General features: G+C 43.5%; 1 protein-coding gene across 21 annotated transcripts in view; it reads right to left on the bottom strand.

Annotated features, from left to right (window-relative positions):
• Positions 1-22,221, bottom strand: part of PKHD1 (PKHD1 ciliary IPT domain containing fibrocystin/polyductin) — a 466,962-nt gene that overhangs the window by 268,483 nt on the left and 176,258 nt on the right. For 20 of the 21 annotated variants that reach the window (XR_012157891.2, XR_012157890.2, XR_012157896.2 and 17 more), the window contains 2 exons: positions 2,506-2,713; positions 259-416 (listed from right to left, as the gene is read on the bottom strand). Coding sequence is in view for 16 of the 21 variants with exons in the window: in XM_073335719.2 (XP_073191820.1) it covers positions 259-416; positions 2,506-2,713 (366 nt within the window). In the remaining 5 variants the exon portion in view is untranslated. The remainder of the gene's footprint in view (positions 1-258; positions 417-2,505; positions 2,714-22,221) is intronic. The other variant, XM_078852036.1, reaches the window with a different exon arrangement.

Raw genomic sequence — 22,221 nt, 5'->3', positions numbered from 1 at the left:
TTACAACAACAACATGAGGCTAACACATCTGCAAGATAACAAGGAAATTCAGCTCAACCCCTGAGACGTCATACTTTCATGTCAAACAATGTCCGGAAAGATAAATTCACTTTCCTGGAGCTGAGTGGGCTTCAAAGTTATTCTGTTAAGAAGGATTTCTAACAAAATGATATACCATAATGTGATGTCAAAGTAACAATACTGCCTTTATTTATTTGTTTTCCTCCGAACATGTCTCTATCCAAAGAATCTTCTCACCTCCCGACACACCTGCTTTGGCACACTCCCTTAGGTGGGACATCCTCTCTCTGGTGAGGTTTCCTCGGACAACAATTCTCCGGCTAAGCAATGCCACAACAGCTTTCAGAGCAAAGCGATTCCCATGCACCCACTCTTCTCCAGAGCTGTGAGGGTACCTATACAAAGCACAGAAACAGACACAAGAACATGACTGCAGGAATATCTGCAGGAAGCATCCGTTCATCCTGAGCTTGAAGATGGAAACTTCACAATTCAGAGCTGGGTCCAAACTAGTTTTGTTAAGTTTCAGGGTCTAGCTCTGAGTCCATCTCTACTTCATAGCTACAACAGCAAATTCCTGTGAAATATAAAAGAGGTTGGGAGTACGGAAAGACTCTGGTTGGTTTAAAAAGGCTTCAATGGGTTCTATGCAAAAATAATAATAATAATAATAATAATAATAATCAGAATGAAATCTGAATCCACCAGGTTCCTTCATTATGACCCTAAACTCACATCAGGCTCATAGAAACGTTCACCAAGAGTGAACCCAGGCTGAGCTTCAAGAGTATGAGCCAAATTATGCTCTCAGGCGGCACCTGCATATTTCAGACAGTTGTGGTACGGGGCCCAATTCTATTGCCATTGCAACCATTGGCAAATCCTCACTGGCTTCACTAGTTTAGTAATATTTTTGTTGCGGTTTTACATGTTTGAGCTTTGTTCATTTATTCCACCCTATCTCTATCCTATTCAGAAATATAGCTGGTCAAAAAAAAAAAAGAGGCGGGGTGAGAGGGGAACAGAAAATTTTTATTTTTGGTGGAAATTCAAATAATGAAATATTTTAGCCAAAACCCAACATATTTCTAGTTGGAAACGTTACCATGGTATTTCAGGACAATTTTCATTTGATTGCCTCATGCTCCTATTTTCTTCTATAGGCCAGGCTCCCTGGTTGGACTACATCCCCCATGCTGAAACGTGGTCTCCTCTCTCAGAGACAGGAAGTGCTGCATTACATGAGTCCCAAGCCATGGTACATCATGGGAGATGTAGTTTGGCCAAGAGCCCCGTGAATACAGCAGATTAGGGGCATGAGGCAATCAAACTACAGCTCCTGGGAGGCCCTGGAGGGGCATTTCCAAATCAAAATATTTTGGTTTTGGCCATTCAGTTAGTCAACAATATCAACAACCACCACAAAATCAAAATTTTCCACAGACACTTTTTGGAAAAATTTTCATTTAGTCAAAAACCCAATTTTCCAGTGAAAAATAGTTTCACTGGAAAATTGTTGACCAGCTCTATTCAGAATATATTGGGCCCTAATGACCTCCAAATATTGGTTTCCTTGGCCAGCATTTTTCAGGCAACTAGAGACCAAATATAGGACTTACAGATACCCACTCTTACCACACATTATTTTATTCTGTACTCAACTTTAATAATTAAGGGCATCAACCTCTAGTAACCTGAGTAATCTGTAATGTTATCTCCATCATGGAAGCCTAGAGTACCGGTACTGGGCAACCAGGACCATCTCAGAAACCACTATCCAAAAAGAATGACCATTTTTATTATATTGGGGTTGGGTTTTTTTATTTTTGGAAATGCCCCCGCTGTATGTGCCCTGGCAAAGAAAAGGAAAATTAAACCAAAACAAATATGCTCAATATCCAATAGGGTCATTCTACTAAGAAATAAATGTTACCTAACTCAGCTTTGCAAATTCTACTCTCCTGCAAAGAGTAAATTTTTTTTAAGTAGGTTCAGTAAAATATCATCAGAGGGTTTTTTGGGGGGAGGGTTCATTATCATAAATAAGGGTGAGAAGCTGGTTTTGTGCCTGAGGTTGTAGAGTTTTTTATAACAGTTTTGAAGGTTTAATTGCTATGAAAAAGCTCTCCACAGATTGTTCAAAGTCCACTGGCTGGTTCTCGGTTTGCTCTTGATGCACACCAGAATGTATCACTACAGGGTGACGTCACAGTTTCTGTAAAACTTCTCAAAGAAAGGTATTTATATATTATCGTCATCACTTTTTATTGGAATTGCTGCAATTCCTGATCCTGACTCCCATGCTTTACTGACTTTTTTTCTACACATGAAAAATAATCTGTAATAATTAAAGCAGATTAACTATTCTGGAATAAGAGCATCTACATAGGGAGTTAACCAGGAATACTTAATTAAGAATAACTTCCTGTGTAGACAAGCCCCAAGTTAGCTATCTGTCGTTGGGATCCCCCGAAACCCACTAACCTGAGAGGCGATCTAAGGTAGAGCTCAGTGTTGTTCACTGCCTCAATTGTGACGATTTCCTCTTGCTGATACGTATCTCCAGGACCGGTTCCACTCACAATAACTTCATCCCCAGGCTGCCAGTCAACAGGCTCCTCTAGGAATAGCCTAGTGTCGTTAACGCAAGCTGCTGACTTCAGGTGTGTGAACACCACTTCTGGCACCCAACCTAGGAATGATACATGAAGAAATGAACTGGGTAGTTATCAGTCACAAAAGAGGACTCGACAAATCACATTAGCTGGGTGCTTAGAAAATACTGGATAGTCATTCAGACTATGACCAGGAGTACACTAAAAAGTTACATGGACTCAGCTACGTTCCTCAAGGGGCGTGAAAAATCCATACCCCTGAACAACGTAATTAAGTGTAGGTAAGCTAGGTAGGAAGAACTGTTACCACCTCTCGGGGAGGTGTATTGACTACAGCAATGGGAGCACCTTTCCTGTTGCTTTAGTGTGTCTACACAGAAGTGCTGCCGCTGTAGCGGTTTAAGTGTAGACATAGCTTTTGCTACAGTCATTCACTGACTTGCAGCTATAGCAGTGGCTAGACTAATGCTACAAAAGAGTATCTGTGATCATTTGTTGATTAATAAAACAGAAACACTGTCACAGCAAATTCATGGTTTTCCCACTCCATTGATTTCATTTGCTGCAAACATTAGAACAAGTGTAGTTGGTTGTTCAAAAGGATCTTTGTGGAAAGTGAAAGCCTTGTGAAGATGCACAAAAATGAGCGTCTGTGCCAGATGCATTTGCACAGCCATCTCTAAACCAGAGAACAGAAAAAACACCATGGCTGATATATTCAAGAGACTAGTGATTGCCCCCAACTGGGAAAATCTGGCCATTTTAAGCTATAATTAAAAAAATACTGAATTGTTAATGATATTGCAGTGCTATACGCAATTATTGTAGTTTTCCTGAACATTTTTGTTGCATTGTTTTGTTTTTTGTTTTACACATTTTTATGGAAAATGTCCCTCCAAATCCCAATCTACATTATTACAGTCGAACAATCTTAAATGACTCATAAGTTTCCATTTCATATCATCTGCTTTCTTGCTTCCTGTCCTGAACTGCTGTGCAATGTAATGCTGTGCTGTTGAAGGGTTGCCAGGAGATGGTTGCACATGGGTGTTCTGGGATACTTCGGGATGAAATGCACCAGATACGGTACATAACAAATATCATGATCATTCTGTCTTTTAAAACCATTTGAAAAAAGCCTCTGGCCAGAATAATCCTGTCAGGAAATGAATATGGCTTAAATAATATGTTGATGAATAACTATTAAAATAAAGGTTTCAGAGTGGAAGCCGTGTTAGTCTGTATCAGCAAAAACAACGAGGAGTACTTGTGGCACCTTAGAGACTAACAAATTTATTTGGGCATAAGCTTTTGTGGGCACTTCTCATTGTTTTTATTAAAATAAAGTGAGGCATTGCCTTTATCTCTTGATTATAGCATCTCTCCACACTGCTTTGGGAACATGTCTCAACCCTATAATATGGATCCTTATCTAGACAGAACCTTAATGCGGATATGACTTAAGTTAAAATTGACTCATCAAAGAAGCGTTGAGAATATAGTTATAGTACAGGGGTCGGCAACCTTCGGCATGTGGCTCATAAGGGTAATCCAAAGGTGGGCCACGAGACATTTTGTTTACGTTGACCGTCCCTGAGGCCTGCCGCTTCCCGCAGCTCCCATTGGCTGGGAATGGTGAACCGTGGCCACTGGGAGCTGCGGGGGCCATGCCTGCAGATGGTCAATGTAAACAAAATGTCTCGCGGCCGGCCTTTGGATTACCCTGACGGGCTATGTGCCAAAGATCGCTGACCCCTGTTATATTACAAGTATCTCTCTGAAGATGAAATCTAAGGACTCATCTACATGTGAAACACTACAGCACCTGTGCCACTGTAGCGCTTCAGTGTAGACACTGCCTATGCAGATGGGAGGACCCCTTCCGTTGGCGTAGGCAATCCACCTACCTGAGAAGCAGTAGCTAAGTCGTCAGAAGAATTCTTCCATCCACCTAGTGCTGTCTACACCCGGGGTTAGGTCGGCTCAACTACATTCCTCAGAGGTGTGGATTTTTCACACCACTGAGCGATGTGGCTGGGTCAACCTAACTTTTTCGAGTAGACCACGCATAAGGGAATGGAAATGACCTACTGAGGGTAATAATACTCTGAAATCCTTGGTGAAAGGTTCTGCATAAAGTCAATGGGGAATGTGTGGCCCCATTGAAATCAAGAGGCAATTTGCCATTACTTCAGTGAAGCCAGGATTTGACCCAATATACCTAAACAAAAGACCTGGTAGAAACCTTTTTTTTTTTTTTTTTTTTTTTTTACTAAAAGGTCTTGTTTTTGTGATTGTTGTTGAAAATAAGATTTCAATGACAATGACATTTTTGGTCATTTTTCAACAAGGGCACTTTTTTGACAATGACTTTTTTGCAAATAAAATTTTGAAGAAAAATTTTCACCACATTTCTGAATGTTTTTGAAATTTTGAAAATGTTCCATTCCAAGTGAGGAGAAAAAAATCCCATGTTCTCACTTTTTGTAGTTCTTTTATTTTTCTCACTTTTCCCTCCTGGAAGTCAGTAAATAAGTGACAAAAGGGAGATGAAAAAACATTCAAAATTCATTTTTTTTAAATGAAATAAAAAACTTTATTTAGAAAAAATGCATTTAAAACCTTTTGTCCACAACATGGGGGAAAATCATAAAAATTTTTAACACAAAAACTCTTTTTTCCAAGAAAAAAAATATGTTAAGCTCCACTTAATACACTTATTTACAAATCCTCACAGTAGCTTGCTAAGACAGATCCTAGAGGTATCCCCAAGTAGAAGGGTAAAAGGAGACACAGGGTATGTCTACACTATGAAATTAGGTCGATCTTATGGAAGTCGATTTTTAGAAATCGATTTTATACAGTCGATTGCATATGTCCACACTAAGCACATTAAGTCGGCGGAGTGCATCCCCACTACCATGGCTAGCATTGACTTACACAGCGGTGCACTTTGGGTAGCTATCCCACAGTACCCGCAGTCCCTGCAGGCATCTGGGTTAAGCTCCCAATGCCTGATAGGGCAAAAACATTGTCTCAAGTAGTTTGGGGTACATGTCGTCAGTCGCCCCTCCCTCTGTGAAAGCAACATTAGTCAATCGTTTCACGCCTTTTTTCCGTGCAGACGCCATACCACAGCAAGCATGGAGCCCGCTCAGCTCAGTCATCACTGCTGTTGTGTCCGGGGTGCTACTGTCAGCAGACGGTGCAGTAGGACTGCTAACTGTCATCATACACCGCTTCTGCTGCAACTCTGCTCTCCTGCTCCGCAGCGACGAGCTCGGGGGATCCATTCTGGTCCTCCTGGGTGCTGTACGACTGCTAACTGTCGTCATCCACTGCTTCCACTGCAACTCTGCTCTCCTGCAGACGCCATACCATGGCAAGCATGGAGCCCATTCAGCTCACCCTCACCACTGCTGTTGTGAGCATTGTAAACGCCTTGTGCATTATCCTGGAGTACGTGCAGAACCGAGCTAAGAGACGCCAGAACGAGGAGGATTTTGATGAGGACATGGACACAGATGTTCCTGAAAGCACAGGCTGTGGCAATTGGGACATCATGGCGGCAGTAGGGGTGGTTGACACAGTGGAATGCCGATTCTGGGCCCGGCAAACAAGCACAGACTGGTGGGACCGCATAGTGTTGCGGGTATGGGATAAAAGAAAAGGAGGACTTGTGGAAACTTAGAGACTAACACATTTATTTGAGCATAAGCTTTCATTAGCTACAGCTCACTTCATCGGATGCATGCAGTGGAAAATACAGTGGGGAGATTTTATATACACAGAGAACATGAAATAATGGGTGTTACCATACACACTGTAACGAGAGCAATCAGGTAAGGTGAGCTATTACCAGCAGGAGAGAAAAAAAACCTTTTGTAGTGATAATCAAGCTGGGCCATTTCCAGCAGTTGACAAGAATGTGTGAGGAACAGTGGGGGTGGGGGGGGGGAATGGTATGGGATGATTCCCAGTGGCTGCGTAAGGACACTTTCCTGGAACTCTGTGAGTTGCTTTCCCCCACCCTGAAGTGCAGGAATACCAAGATGAGAGCTGACTAACAGTTGAGAAGCGAGTGGTTATAGCCCTGTGGAAGCTTGCAGTCAGTCGGTAATCAGTTTGGAGTGGGGAAGTCTACTGTGGGGGCTGCTGTGATCCAAGTAGCCAATGCAATCATTGACATTCTGTTATCAAGGGTAGTGACTCTGGGAAATGCGCAGGTCATACTGGATGGCTTTGCTGCAATGGGGTTCCCTAACTGTGGTGGAGTGATACCCCATCTGGGCACCGGACCACCTTGCCAACTAGTACATAAACCACAAGGGGTACTTCTCAAGGGGTAGTGCAAGCACTGGTGGATCACAAGGGACATTTCACCGACATCAGCGTGGGATGGCCGGGAAAGGTGCATGACACTCGCGTATTTAGGAACTTTAGGAACTCCGGACTGTTCGAGCAGCTGCAAGAAGGGACTTACTTCCCATACCAGAAAATTACCGTTGGGGTTGTTGAAATGCTAATAGTTGTCCTTGGGGACCCAGCCTACCCCTTGCTCCCATGGCTCATGAAGTCTTACACTGGCATCCTTACTGGACAGCAGTAAGGAGCAGTTCAACTATAGGCTCAGCAAGTGCAGAACGGTGGTAGAATGTGCCTTTGGATGCTAAAAAGCTCGCTGGTGCTGTTTGCTGACTAGGTCAGACCTCAGAGCAACCAACATTCCCATTGTTATTGCTGCTTGCTGTGTGCTCCATAATATCTGTGAGAGTAAGGGGGAGATATTTATGGTGGTGTGGGAGGTTGAAGCAAATCGCCTGGTGTCTGATTTTGAGCAGCCAGACACCAGGACAATTAGAAGAGCACAGCAAGGCATGCTGCGCATCAAAGAGGCTTTGAAAAACAGTTTCATGACTGGCCAGGCTTCGGTGTGACAGTTGTGTGTGTTTCTCCTTGATGCAAACCTGCCTCCTTTGTTGATTTTAATTCCCTGTAAGCCAACCACCCTCCCCCCCTTCAAAATAAAGTAACTAGTGTTTTGAAACCATGCATTCTTTCTTTATTAATTAAAAAAAATGAGATAGCGGACAAGATAGCCTGGGTGGGGTGGGGGAGGAGGGAAGAACAATGTTACGTTGTTTGAATGACAGCTTTCTGTTGCTTGGGCCATCCTCTGGAGTAGAGTGGCTGGGTGCCCAGAGCCTCCCCCCCTCCCCCCCGCATTCTTGGGCAACTGGGTGAGGAGGCTATGGAACATGGGAGGAGGGTAAGCGGTTATACAGTGAATGCAGTGGGGGTCTGTGCTCTTGTTGGCTTTCCTGCAGCTCCAACAGATGCTTCATCATGTCCGTTTGCTCCCCCATTAGTTTCAGCATCGCGTCCTGCCTCCGCTCACTTAATTCTTTCCTGGACTCTGCCACTGAATGCCTCCATGCTTTAAGTTGTGCCCTATCAGTGCGGGAGGACTGCATGAGCTCAGAAAACATGTCATCACAAGTGCAGGGTTTTTTGCCTTCTAATCTGTGATAACCTCAGGGACAGAGATGATAGGGGGAGCGTAGAAACATTTGCACCTTGAGGGAGTAAAATTGGGTTGGCTTCTTACGCCTTCATAACATGTGGGAATGTTTTCAAACTGCAGCACCCCCCTTTCCCAGAGCAAGCAGTGGGTTGGGTTTCACATTTAAAAGGAGGGGCTGCAGTATTCGGGTAGACGTCCAGCACACACCTACCCCCACCCCACCGCGTGGCTATTCTCTGGGATGATCCCTTCACCCCTCCCCCGCGCCGTGTGGCTATTCTCTGGGATGATCCCTTTTAGCCAAGTGCAAACAGTCCAGCTTGAACGGGGTCCTTTTACTGTTCCCTTACAAAAATTCCCCTATTTCAACCAGGTGACCATGAACACTATTGCTTTTAAACCCTTTACTGTAGTTACAAATGTGCACTCACCAGAGGTGCCTTCTCTGGCTTCAGGGTCGGGAATCCCGCCTTGGGAGGGTATTGGCTCCAGGGTGATGAAAAGGTCCTGGCTGCCAGGGAGAACGGATTCACCACTTGCCTGCTGCGCATTCTCCTCCTCTTCCTCATCCACAAAATGCTCCTCCGTGCAGCGTGAGACTCCCTCCTTGCAGGTGTCCACGGACAGTGGTGGGATAGTGGTAGGGTCCCCCCCTAGAATAGCATGCAGCTGTTCATAGAAGTGGCATGTATGGGGCTCTGACCCGGAGTGACCGTTTGCCTCCTTTGTCTTTTGGTAGGCTTGCCTGAGCCCCTTAACTTTCAAGCGGCACTGCTGTTTGTCCCTGGTGTAGCCTCTCTCCAACAAGCCCTGTGAGATTTAGGCAAATATATTTGCATTTCTTCTTTTGGATCGGAGTTCGGCCTGCACAGATTCTTCTCCCCATACAGCAATCAGATCCAGTGTCTCCCTTTCGGTCCATGCTGGAGCTCGTTTGCTATTCTGGGACTGCATGGTCACCTGTTCTGCTGAGTGCTGCTGAGCTCACCACACTGACCCAACAGGACATGAAATTCAAAAGTTCCCGAGGCTTTTCCTGTGTACCTGGCTAGTGCATCGAAGTTGAAAGTGCTGTCCTGAGCGCTCACAATGGAGCCCTCTGGGATGGCTCCCGGAGGCCAGTACCGTTGATTTGCATCCGCGCTACCCCAAATTCGACCCAGCAAGGTCGATTTTAGTGCTACTCCCCTCAACGGGGACAAGTACAGAAGTCAATTTTAAGAGCCCTTTAGGTCGACGGAATGGGGTTGGTTGTGTGGACACGGTCATTTTTAAATTGACCTAACGTGGCTAAATTCATCCTAACCCCATACTGGAGACCAGGCCACAGACCCAAACCCTGGGCCTCATTGTGTCAACGACAAATCTTCTATTGACTTCAAAGGAAACATGTTTGAGGCCCTGGAGAGGCAAAGTTACACCACCCTTAGGTCACACATCAAATCAGCGGTAAAGTTGGGAACAATCTCCTGGCTTCCAGTTCCTCACCCTCATAAGTGGGCACACTCCAAAGCCCGCAGTCACCAACACCTTTACTTTGCCCTTCTTTCTTCAATAGATGACGTTTGCTCTAACTTTTTACATTCCCTTTTCTCCAGCTGACATTCAAACAGACGTGTCCAGTGAGATCCGACTTGTGCAACAGCACCAGGGAGAGCATGTGGCACATATTGAACCTCCTATGATACATTTTCCCTCACTCCTTTGCAATAGATCATAATTTACCATTAGCCCACAGCGAGTTACTGTCCTCCCTGGTTGTACTAAAGAAAAGTAATAATACCGGAAATCACCAAGGGTAGATGTTGCATCCAATAAATCATTTTCCAATTATTTTAAGCAAGCTTTCCTCTTAGTTTACTCCTTTGTTTTCTGAGAGCCCCCTGTCTGTTGGCATGACTTTTCTCGTACTTGCACTAGGGTAAGCCAGGAGTAACTGCACTGAAGTCAATAGATTTACACTAGCATGACAGAAAACTCAGGCATTTGCACCCTGTTATTCTGAACCATCGTTGAATGCCGTCTGAAGGGGACAGTATGTTTCCAGCTTGGGTTACTGTAAGGACCAGGGAGTGGGCAATCAGGCCTAACCGTGCAGTCAGGAGCCAGAAACTGGAGCCAGGAGGACATAGCCTGAGATAGAGTCAAGGGTCAGACCAAGGATCAGAGGTAGGGCATGTGAGCATGGACCTGGAGCCAGACAGGTAAGCAGGAACCAGCAGCAGATGGATATCTGCGATAAGGAGGGCAGAAACAGGATGGAAGGCACGGCTCAGGATGCAAGCAAGGATGCAGAGTCTCAAAGCAGCAGTCAGCCATAAATTCACCTAGTTGCTCAGACAGCTTCCTGTGCCTTCTTCTGGCTTAAATATTGCATTTGAGCCAATCGGTGGAGCCAGACATCTCTCCCAATCAGGAGCTCTTGGCCAGCTAGAGTTTTACCTGCCCCCTTTTCCAGTAGCTCTAAAGAGCTGCAGGGTGGCAGCTGCCTGGGATACTGCAGGCCTGGGTTCAAAACCCAGAATTGGTTACTGTTTAAAGTTGTTTTGTTTCCACATGGAGTCAAGGATTCCATAATTACACCCAAGCTCTACTTAAGATAGAAATCAACACATTAAGGAATCATTTTATCCTGTTTGTTGTTTCTTTTAAAACAAAATAACTTGCTAATTTTTCTCCCTCCCTACTAGAGCGCTCATGGGAGAAGTGGATTAACAGGCAGTCAAGGTTAGTATCACTGGTGGAGCAGCAGGTGAAGAAAGGGACACAACATGATAAGATATATGTAACGGCCTGGAGGCCTCAGGCTCCTACCACACTCCGTCCCAGAGAGGAGCAGAAAAGAAGTCCTCCAAATGTCCTAGAGTTAGGAAGCAGCCAATGAGGGGGTGCAGGGAGCAGCCAATCAGGGCCCAACAGGCTAGTATAAAAAGAGCTGCAGGACCTAATGAGTTCAGTTCCTTGTTGGAGCTGGAGGAGAGTTGATGGTGTGGACCCAGGACAGAGCAATGATGGCAGAGACTGGGGGGATGGGACAAGAAGGAGCTCTGGGCTGACTGATGGGACTCAACCAGGACAAGGCCTTGAGGTAAGGTAAAGAATGTGTTGGCACTGTGGGGAAGTGGGCCAGGCAATTGTAGCAGAGATGCAGTTTATGTAAAGGGGTGTGACAGATGACTGCTATCTATAGGGTCCCTGGGCTGGGACCTGGATCTTTGAGGGGGCCTGGATTCACCCCAATGGCAACAGAGGAAATGTCTTGTCCTTTGACACACCCCAGAAGGGGAACTGAACTTTTAGTGGCCCAGCAGAAGAGTTGGGGCCAGAAAGGTCCAAAGAGGGCAAAGACATTGCCTCCAGGAGGGAGTCCTTGGGAACTGCTCCATATCAGAGCAGGGACAACTTGAGAGAGCCCAGAAGAGGCTGAGAGACCGCTCGAACCAGAGTACTGTGATAGGCCCTGTTGGACTGAGTAAAAATCCAGCCCAGGGATAGGGCTGCAGATAAAAAGATGTTACAGAGGGCACTGAGATACAGTCCAACAAGGGGCCTAACTCAGAAAGGGTTTGTTTGTTTTGCACATGGACAGAGTGTGACTTGGCCAAAGGACTGGGTCACCGAAGACCTGCCTGACAAGGACAGCAGCTGACAGGGGCACCATGAGTGGAGGAAATTGAGGGAAAAAAATTGAACCTACACTCAACCTTGGGATGGGTGCTCATTAGAGGTGAGTGCACGCCATTGACAATACAGAACAGAACTGACAAAATAATGAAGAAACAAAATCACAAATCTGTACAACACATTGGAAGGATGGCTGATGTAGTTAGGACAATGGAGTGGGACTGCAGACAGCTAGACTCAGCTCCTGCTTCTGCTACTTACTTCCTGTAAGACTTGGGCATGTCACTTGACTCTCTGTAAAATGTGGGCTGATAATCCTTCCTTTGTCCCATATATCTAGTGTGTCAACCCTAGATTCACTTATGTGTTTCTGCAGTGCATAGCACAATAGGACCTTAATCTCTGCGGAGACCTGTAGGCTCCCTGTAATACAAATAATAAGTAATCATGTTACTTGAGTATTCAGATGGCCATCGTACATTTGTAAAAATATTAACAAATTTCAAAAGTTTGTGTGCTAAAATCCAAGATTATTGACACACACTGGGGGGGGGGGCTGCGTTTCTTCGCTATTTGCCATCCACATAGAGAGCAGAAAAAAATACCAGAAGACAACTTACACATCAAGGATTATAAACAGCAAAACTCAGGAAGGAAACAGTTTGGGAAGAAACTCAGAGACTAGAAAAGAAAGTGTCTGAACTATCCAGTGAATACTTATGAATAATACAAATAAATCTGCAGAAATCAGGATGGATTTGCAAACTACCTGCAGACAGACAGAAGAGCTAGAAGTGGCAGGAGTTTCATCTGCAATGAATAATCTGACCACTGGACAAATCCATTGCAGAAGAATATTGGGGAAAGTGTTGCGGGGTAATCCTGTATTGCTACTGCTGATGTACTTCCTGCTTGGGACAGTTTTCTCCCCTCACTTTCCCCCCCCCCCCACTCTCCTGCTGGTAATAGCTCATCTTAGGTGAAGAGCTCTGTGTAGCTCAAAAGCATGTCTCTCACCAACAAAAGTTGGTCCAATAAAAGATAATACCTCACCCACCTGGTCATTCTGTGGGGTTGTCAATCTGGCACCTTTCACAACTGCTGACTTCACTTAAAAGAAATTTCCTCCAAGCCCTGATCCTGCAATATCAGCCAGTTACATTTTGCAGAGACAGTGCCAGGGACAAAAATGCACTATAAAATGAAGACATGTAGCAACTGTCAATACACTAAAAACTAACTCACTAGTCCACACAGTAAAATGTGGTTTTATACAGCACCTCTCATATTCGATGCAATGTGACTTTGTTTGGTCAAGCATCTTTCATATAAAGTGTTTTTCCAAATCGGGGCCAGACTCTCATGATATGGGAGTGTTCTCCTGTCCTTCATATGAAGTTCCAGGTGTACTGATAACACCAACATGAAGGGGACTTTGATAAAACATCCAACTGATTCAAAGCATGTCACCCATTATCATAGCATCTCCTACAGTACTGTATCAAAGTGCCAGCAGTCAGTATTTGCCCTGATGGGTCTTGGGCTCACCGTTTTCCGGAGATGGCTCGGTTGCCAAACTTCACACCAGTGCAAGGTGGGTGTAAGATACTACCGCTAGAATAACCATTTTCACAAGGATCAGGGGCAATGGAGAATCTGGCCCACTGAGCCATCCTGTCTTGCAATCCTGTCTTGCAACAATCAGCTGCACTAGGAAGGGTTGTCAGCATCTGCCTACTTCCATTCTTTTATTGGCAGCAGGATCATTATTATTCATTTTCTCTCTTTTATTGAGTGAACCTCATGAATTTTTAGCACTCCCATAAAAGAGAGCCTGACAGCAACTGACAGAGTGCAAAGCCTTGTGTGGTGTTTTTGTTTTTTTCTTCCCTCAGCACGCTGCAATCTTGGCTCGCAGCAACTCCGTGTCTGTATGTATGTCCGTGTATCTGCCATGTTTAAATAACATAGAATCTTGTAGGGAAACATTCCAAGGGTAAGCAATGTTGATACTAAGTGGAACAAAACACTTTTTTTTTTCCATTCAAAACATTTTTGATGAAAAATGCCCTTTCTTGGGAAACAGTTTTAAACTTGTTTTTTCCCCATAAAATCTTCTGACTTTTTTCTGGGGCGGGGAGGGGTCCAAACTGCAAAATGTTTTTGTTTGGGCTTTTTGCCCCTTATTTTCCCTCTTCCTGCCCCCTACTTTTGTCCCCATTTTGCCTTTTTGTCACTGGAAGATGACAAAACTATGGAAGAAAGGAAAGGAAAAAACACAACCTTAAACACCATGTTCTTTTGGATTTCAAATATATACCTTTTTTTAAAAAGTTAGTTTTTCAAATTTTTTTAAACTTTTTTTTAATTTGGGGTGGCATTTAAAAAAATTGATTTGACATTTTTCCCCACAAATCATACTTACCATTTTCCTGTCAGCTCTATTAATATGCAGGCCTGGCTGAAAAATTCTTATTGAAACTTTTGCTGACTGAAAAATTGGGTTTTGTGGGAAGTGTCTAGTTTTTTGAGAGAGTTTTTGATTTTAGGTTGAAAAATTGATTTCCCTGCCTCAGGTTTTGCCTGAAAATGTTTGGGGTTTTGAGTTTTTTTGTTTTTTTTTTAATGGAGAGGTGAAAGTTTCCACTGAAAACTTAGCCAAAACCCAAATCATTTCGTTTTTAGCTAATTTTCTGACCACATATTCTATTAATTATTACACTTATATATAGTCTTGAATTGATGACACAGTAGTGGTATAGTAGTTATTTGTACATTTGATACATTAGGAATGAAAGAGCAACTAGGTACAAAATCTTCTACTTCTAACTTTAAAAGGTTTGGCGGGGGTTCCTAATAAAAGTGAGATTAAACGTAGCAGATTTTCTCTCCCTCCCTCCCCCCATGCACAACTCAAAAGGTGAGAGACCTGATCCTTAACTCGCAGAAATCAACATATCTCCATTGGCATAAACTGCACCACATCAGCCCTCTGTGGACCAGGATGAGAAGAGCAGAAAAGGGGCACAGAGTTTTCTTTCGCCCCTCAGCTGTATCAAGTGTGAGGATTGAGCCAACTGGCTTCAAGAGGGTTAGTACAGATTGGCATCACTGTAGCTGAGAACAGAGTATGACTGTCTGCTTGCATTGGTAGAGAGTGAAACAGTAAAAACCCAACCCAACCTGACCATAGGGAGCAACGTTAAATGACGTGGATGTCCTAACATCTCCGTTACAGAGTAACTCTCTGGGGCTCAAACAAGAAAAGGTTTTACTACTGGCCTGCTATTTGACTTTAAAATAGTTCAGTCGTTGATGGCCTGGTAGTTTTTTTTTTCCCCCCCACTCCACGGCTCAATCAAAACCAGGGAAAGAACTTCTCTCTCTTTAAACCCAAGAGCAATTATTGTGGGGGGGGTTTTAGGACCACTTAATGTATAGATTCTGGTGCTATCAAGGAATTGGGCCCAGATGTAGAGCAGAAAGACTCTGTAGGTCAGTAGCTGTCCAACTTTCAAGGTTCCCTTCAAATTCTTCCATGAGGTTAGCAGGGTTTGCCCTCTGTCTGGGCCCCAAATCTTATGGATCCCCCTAAATTCACATGGGTCTTGGAGGCACACGGCAATCTGCACATCAAGCCTGTACCTCTGTACTGCCTCCCTCGTCCCTGTAGACCTTCCCTGGGCCCTGGTCAACACAGCTGAGGGTGGATCTATGCTGGCATGGCTCCTCCCATGGGCAGCAGTCCCACAATCACCCTTAAAATGGGGACTCCACTATGCAGATGGGCTATCTTCTGCTGGTAATACAGTATCAGGCAGCATTAATTCCTGAGTAGACTCCTTGCAAAGTGGGGAGGGGATGATGCACATCTCCCTAGGCGCTATTCCCTTCAAGCCACCGATACCCAGCAGAACTCCACATGAAGATCAAGAATGGGTGGTGGATGGTCCCTTGGAGATACCTGAGGGCTGTGTCTGCAGGCCCATGAAAAGATCTGTGCACAGAGAATTCCTTCAGCATGCTGTCTTTCTGCCAGCATTTTCCTTTGACAACAAAGCATACAATAGAAATATCGGTGATGGGGAAAATACCTGTTTAATGACTAGGTCTCACTGATAGAAACTGGTACATGTGCTTTTTGAAGACAGGAGGATACTGATTACAAAGCCGCTGTGATTAATCAAAAGTTCTTCTTCACCAGAAGGACTGCACTACAAACACTCAAAAGTGTTGAAAAATAGATGACTCTGTAGAGCGCCTTAATTATTTAAATTCATTTTTAATGATTAAATGAGCTCAGGAAAACAAATCTTGAGATTTGAAGCAACAGCTCCACAGTTAAAAGGACAATCAAAAAGGATACTTTAGACCGAAAATTTAGATTTGGGTAAAGAGGGAATAAAATATACTACTAAACTAATTAATAGAAATGTATTTAAATACTGAACCCTGAAGAGCACAGCACGGTGCTACTACAGGTCAACCTGGGATGTAATTCATCCTAAAGCAGCATGTTAAAGTGGATTAAATCCTGAAGCTAGGCTCTATGAACAGTTCATCTCCAATCCTGGCTCTGTTACCACCTCACACTGTGGTTTTCAGCAAGTCACTTCACCTCACTGTGACTCAGTTTCCCCACCTTCAAAAATGGGATAATACTACTTAACTACCTTCTGGGTTAATAGTAAGAGTCAGATCCTGTGAGTACTGACCACACTAAGCTGCTCTTGAACTTAATATCCGTTTTGACTATGCACAAACCGTTAAATTTTGCACAGGACTCTCAAAATGTAAACCATCTTATAAGTGCTAAACATTGTTACTGAAAACAAAGTGATACTGACCTGTTTAGATTCACTCTCCTATGTAAGTGAAATGCAAAATGTAGACAGAGTATAAATGGTGACAAGTAGGTAGGGCCCTGATTCTCCAGTGGCTTGCAGTCTTCTATAGTTGTACAAAGTGAGTGTACCATTTGGACTATGTTAACATTTAAACCTCAATACACCATTCTCCTTTCCTACAATACCAACAGTATCCTGTAGGTAAAATCCTCATCACCTTCAGACAATTAGACCCAGTAAAATCATTAGGTCAGATCCTGGCCCCACTGAAGTCAATAAGAGCTTTTCCACTGACTTCACTAGAGACGTATTTGGTCTTTACAGAAATGTCTTATAGTTCAAGACCTAGGCCCCAATGCAGCAATGTACATAAGCATGTGCATAACTTTAAGCAGGTGATTAAGTCCATTCTTAAGTGCTTTGCTGAATAAGTATGTGCTGAACTCAGGGGGCTTGCTCACCAAGGGGTAGCTCAGTGGTTTGAGCATTGGCCTGCTAAACCCAGGGTTGTGAATTAGGGATTTGGGCCAAAAATTGGGGATTAGTCCTCCTTTGAGCAGGAGGTTGGACTAGATGACCTCCTGAGGTCCCTTCCAGCCCTGATATTCTATGATTCTAATGCTAAATGAAAGACAATTTGGGTGAGATAATCTCTTTTAATGGACGGGACAAGCTTTTGAGCTGCACGGAGCTCTTCTTCAGGTCTGGAAAAAGTAATCAGAGTGACACAGCTAAATACAAGACAGGACAGAATGTTAAACATTTGGGGTTAACACATGTTGCAGGAAGCCAGTTAAAATGAAGTGGGAAATTAACACTTCTGCAGTCATAGGACAAAGGAGGGTGAGTAAGTTACAAATTGTTGTAAGGAGCCATAATTTCAGGTGTCCAGAGAGTTATGAATTTAAGTCCCTACACTTGTCTTTTGAAGGTGTTGTGCAGGTTTCCCTTGAGGACAAGAACTGAGAGATCTGATATGGAGAGATCGCTTTGTGGATGCTTTTTGTTAAGCACGTGTTTAACGGCTTAGCTGGATTTGACTTATAACACAGTATTAACGTTACTTCACCTTATTTCTAACACCTAGTTCCTGAAGCAATCTCTTGAATACTATAGAAGTGTGGAAAAAATTTAAAGTCAGCAGTTCTGTGTGATCATACTGACTGAAATAGGTTGAGGTGGCTTCTTGAACTCCTTAGAACATGGAAAACATTAGTGCTGTAATTTTTTTTTCAAATGGGGGTTCCTAAAATTAGGCAATTGCATTGATATTTAAGCATCTAAATGGCCAGATTTTCAGGGATCTGGAACATCTGCAGCTCCCATTAATTTCAAAAGGTATTTCTGTGGCATCTTGTGGAAAAAATCAGGCTGCTTGAATTTAAGTGCCTAAATAAGGTGCCTGAACAACCCAGCTCTGAACATGTAAGCCCCCGGCAACTGTAAAGTATTTTCAAAAGGACCTAAATAAATCTGGAGTCTTCACTGCCTTTGGGACTTGACTTCCTAAGTCATTTAGGCACTTCTGAAAATTCTACCCATCCTGATTATTAATTGCATCCAACAAAAGCTGTGTCTCCTTTAGACGAAGAGCAGTGATAGCAGTGTGTTTCCTTGTATCATTAATTCACCAGCCACATCCCTGGCCTCAGTTATAAAACAGATCACATGCCCAGCCTTTCTGCCAACCTCTCAGCATACCAGAAAAGAGAAGGGGGGGGGGGAGAAACAGTATTGATCTCGGCTGTGAAACACAGTACCAGAGCCCACTTTTCCTCCCAGTGAAACGCTACACCAAATAGAAGAACTCTTTTAAAGAACCTTCCCTTTCAGGGAGGGATGTCTGAGAAAGAAGTTTGTTTTTATTTGTTTTTATTATTATTAACCTAGGGGATAAATCCATTTTTTTCTGGCCTAAAAAAATAATCTTCCACTTAAAACAAATTGTGACCACTAGGAATGCCAAAAGAGACCCGGACTGATACCAGCAAATCAGGTACAGAGTTTGATATGCCTTATTTATAGTAAAATAAGACATAATGGCCCCACCTGAGATCAGGGCTTCATTGTGCCTAACACTGTTCACACACAAAGAGCCTGATCCAAAGCTGAAGTCACTGGGAGTCTTGCCATAGAATTCAATGAGCTTTGGATCAAGCACATAGTGAGAGAGAGTCCTTCCCTTAAAAGTTTACAAAGAGGCTCTGATCATGCAATTCACAATGCACTGGCATACTGGTGCAGGGTTGGAGTCAAAATACACAAGACAAAGAATGGGAGAGAGGAAATATTCTCCCCATTTTACAGATGGGAAGTTGAGGCACAGAGATTAAGTGAGTTGTCCATGATCATTCAGGAAGTCTGTGGCAGAGCTGGGAAGTTAATCAGATCTGGTGAGTCCCAGGCCAGTTCCTTAAACACATAACCATCCTATATTACAAGCAGTAGTCTGACAGAGTATCTGCCATTAAAAAGTCAACACTCACTTTGCATTTATATAGCATTGTATAAATTCAAAGCACTTTATACAGACATTAACCAACTGATTCTCAGAAGTAGGTGAGAAAATAGAATCACTATTGTTCAAATGGGGAAAGTGAATCCATTAATTTGGGTGGAGAGAGGCATGAAGGAGGAGTTGCAATGATATTAAAAAAAAAAAAAAAAAACTTGTCAGCAGCATACGCAGGTCTGAGTAATCTTCTCATCGGCACCGAGCACAGCCATGGGTTACAGATAGTGGAGCAGCCTTTAGATATGATATAACCACAGAGACCTGTTAATTAAGCAGTCACAGACAATCTGATGACAGTACTAACATTGCGTGGTGGAGCAGATAGTGGCACTGCTGGCCATAGAAAATACCACGAAAGCCCAAAGATGGTACTGTACATGCAAACGTAGGCCACGATTACATAAGTCTGCAACAATCCCAACGAACTACAAAATATGAGTATTGCAGCATCAAGAAGGTTTACACCAAGGTTTCATCCTTTTCCCGCAACTATTCGACTTACACACAGAAGGAAAAAGTTTAGAAGACACCAACTAGGGTATACAGGTCAATGGCATAAACAACAACATAGTAAAAACCAATGACCTAGTTGGCATCATTTCTACTAGGAAGAATTTCAGAACATGCTTATTGCTGTGGATAATGCCAGCAAGAAATATGGAATGTCTATTAATGTTGGGAAGACAAAAAGTATGGTAAGTAGACTAGACAATATCTACATCTAGACAGTAAAGTGGTGAAACAAGTGAATTGCCTCCCCTATTTAGGGTGTTTAATAACATCAGACAGAAGACACAATGAAGAAATCAAGAGAAAGACACAGCTTGCAGAAAACACATCCAAAGCTTTCTGTGCTGTTGAAAGTTAAAGTTACACATCCGTGCTAGACTGCTGAAGTGCTACATATGATTAACCCTCCTGTAGGGAGGAGAGAGCTGGACACTTTAAAAGGACACAGAGACCCAGGTATGTTTAACCTGCTACATCAGCACAGCTGCAACACTTCACTGTAGATAGTATCTATGCCGACAGGAGGGGTACTTCTGTCAGCGTAGATAATCCACCTTCCCAAGAGGCAGTAGCTAGGTCTGCGAAAGAATTCTTCTGTTGTCCTATTGCTGTCTACACCAGGGGTTAGGTCGGCATAGCTGCGCCTCTCAGGGGTGTGAGTTCCCCATGTAGACCAGCCCTCGGACATTAGCCTTTTGGTGGGAAGAGAAGAATGTTACAATTTGCTGGATAACCAGCCTACAAATGATGAGGTGATAAGGATAAATTTTAAAAGAGCACAATTACTTGAGACCCGAGATTAGAGAAGAATATCCTTCTGCAGAAGTAGTGCCCGCCGATCACCGAGCGACTCAATCTGGCATTCATACTATCAGGCAAGATCGCAGGCAAACCAGGAAGATCAAGAAAGAGATCCAGAAACATTCATAAACCAGTCGGAGAACACTTCAATCTCTCTGGTCACTCGATCTCAGACCTAAAGGTCGCAATATTAAAACAAAAAAACTTCAAATCCAGACTCCAGCGAGAAACTGTTTAATTGTATCCAATTTGCAAATTAATTCCAATTCACTTAGGCTTGAATAGAGACTGGGAGTGGCTAAGTCATTATGCAAGGTAACCTATTTCCCCTTGTTTTTTCCTATCCTCCCCTCCCCCCAGACGTTCGTGTTACACCCTGGATTTGTGCTGGAAATGGCCCACCTTGATTATCATACACATTGTAAGGAGAGTGATCACTTTAGATAAGCTAAAAGAAAAGGAGGACTTGTGGCACCTTAGAGACTAACCAATTTATTAGAGCATAAGCTTTCGTGAGCTACAGCTCACTTCCTCAGATCTGAGGAAGTGAGCTGTAGCTCACGAAAGCTTATGCTCTAATAAATTGGTTAGTCTCTAAGGTGCCACAAGTCCTCCTTTTCTTTTTGCGAATACAGACTAACACGGCTGTTACTCTGAAACCTTTAGATAAGCTATTACCAGCAGGAGAGTGGGGTGGGAGGAGGTATTTTTTCATGCTTTGTGTGTATATAAAAAGATCTTTTACACTTTCCACAGTATGCATCTGATGAAGTGAGCTGTAGCTCACGAAAGCTTATGCTCAAATAAATGGGTTAGTCTCTAAGGTGCCACAAGTACTCCTTTTCTTTTTGCGAATACAGACTAACACGGCTGTTACTCTGAAACCTGTCATTATGCAAGGCACTGCATTTAGCCGTATGGAGTGGAAATCTATCAACTGCATGAAAAAACTTGTACAGATACAGACAGACATCATCTTCCTTTCCAAATGCAAACAGATGGACATCGTACCAAAAGGACTGAAGGTAAAAAATCCATTACAATCTACATACCACACAGACTATGCTGACAGCTTGTGCCACACGCTCTCAAAGAAACTGCGGAACCACCTGATCAACATCCTCTACAGCAAACAGGGAAAGATTAAGAATGAGCTGTCAAAAATGGATACTCTCATAAAAAAAATCAACCTTCCACACAAACTTCCTCGTGGCCGAACTTTACTAAAACTAGACAAGCCATTTACAACACACACTTTGCTTCTCTACAAAAGAAAAAGGACACTAAACTTTCTAAACTACTACATGCCACAAGGGGCCACAGCAATGGTTCCCTCAACCCACCCAGCAATATTGTTAACCTATCCAACTATACTCTCAGCCCAGCAGAAGCAGCTGTCCTATCTCAGGGCCTCTCCTTCTGCCCCTCCACCCCCACAAACATGATACAGTTCTGTGGTGACCCAGAATCCTATTTTCAACGTCTCCGACTCAAGGAATATTTCCAACATACCTCTGAACAACATACTAATCCACAGAGACCTCCCTACCAACACTACAAAAAGAAGGATTCTAGGTGGACTCCTCCTGAAGGTCGAAACAGCAGACTGGACTTCTACATAGAGTGCTTCCGCTGACGTGCACGGGCTAAAATTGTGGAAAAGCAGCATCACTTGCCCCATAACCTCAGCCGTCCAGAACACAATGCCATCCACAGCCTCAGAAACAACTCTGACATCAAAATAAAAAAGGCTGACAAAGGAGG

The sequence above is a fragment of the Lepidochelys kempii genome, chromosome 3, assembly GCF_965140285.1.
Source record: "Lepidochelys kempii isolate rLepKem1 chromosome 3, rLepKem1.hap1, whole genome shotgun sequence".
Classification (NCBI taxonomy): domain Eukaryota; kingdom Metazoa; phylum Chordata; order Testudines; family Cheloniidae; genus Lepidochelys; species Lepidochelys kempii.
Note: the sequence above shows the minus strand (reverse complement) of the source record. Positions and strands in the feature narration are given on the sequence as shown.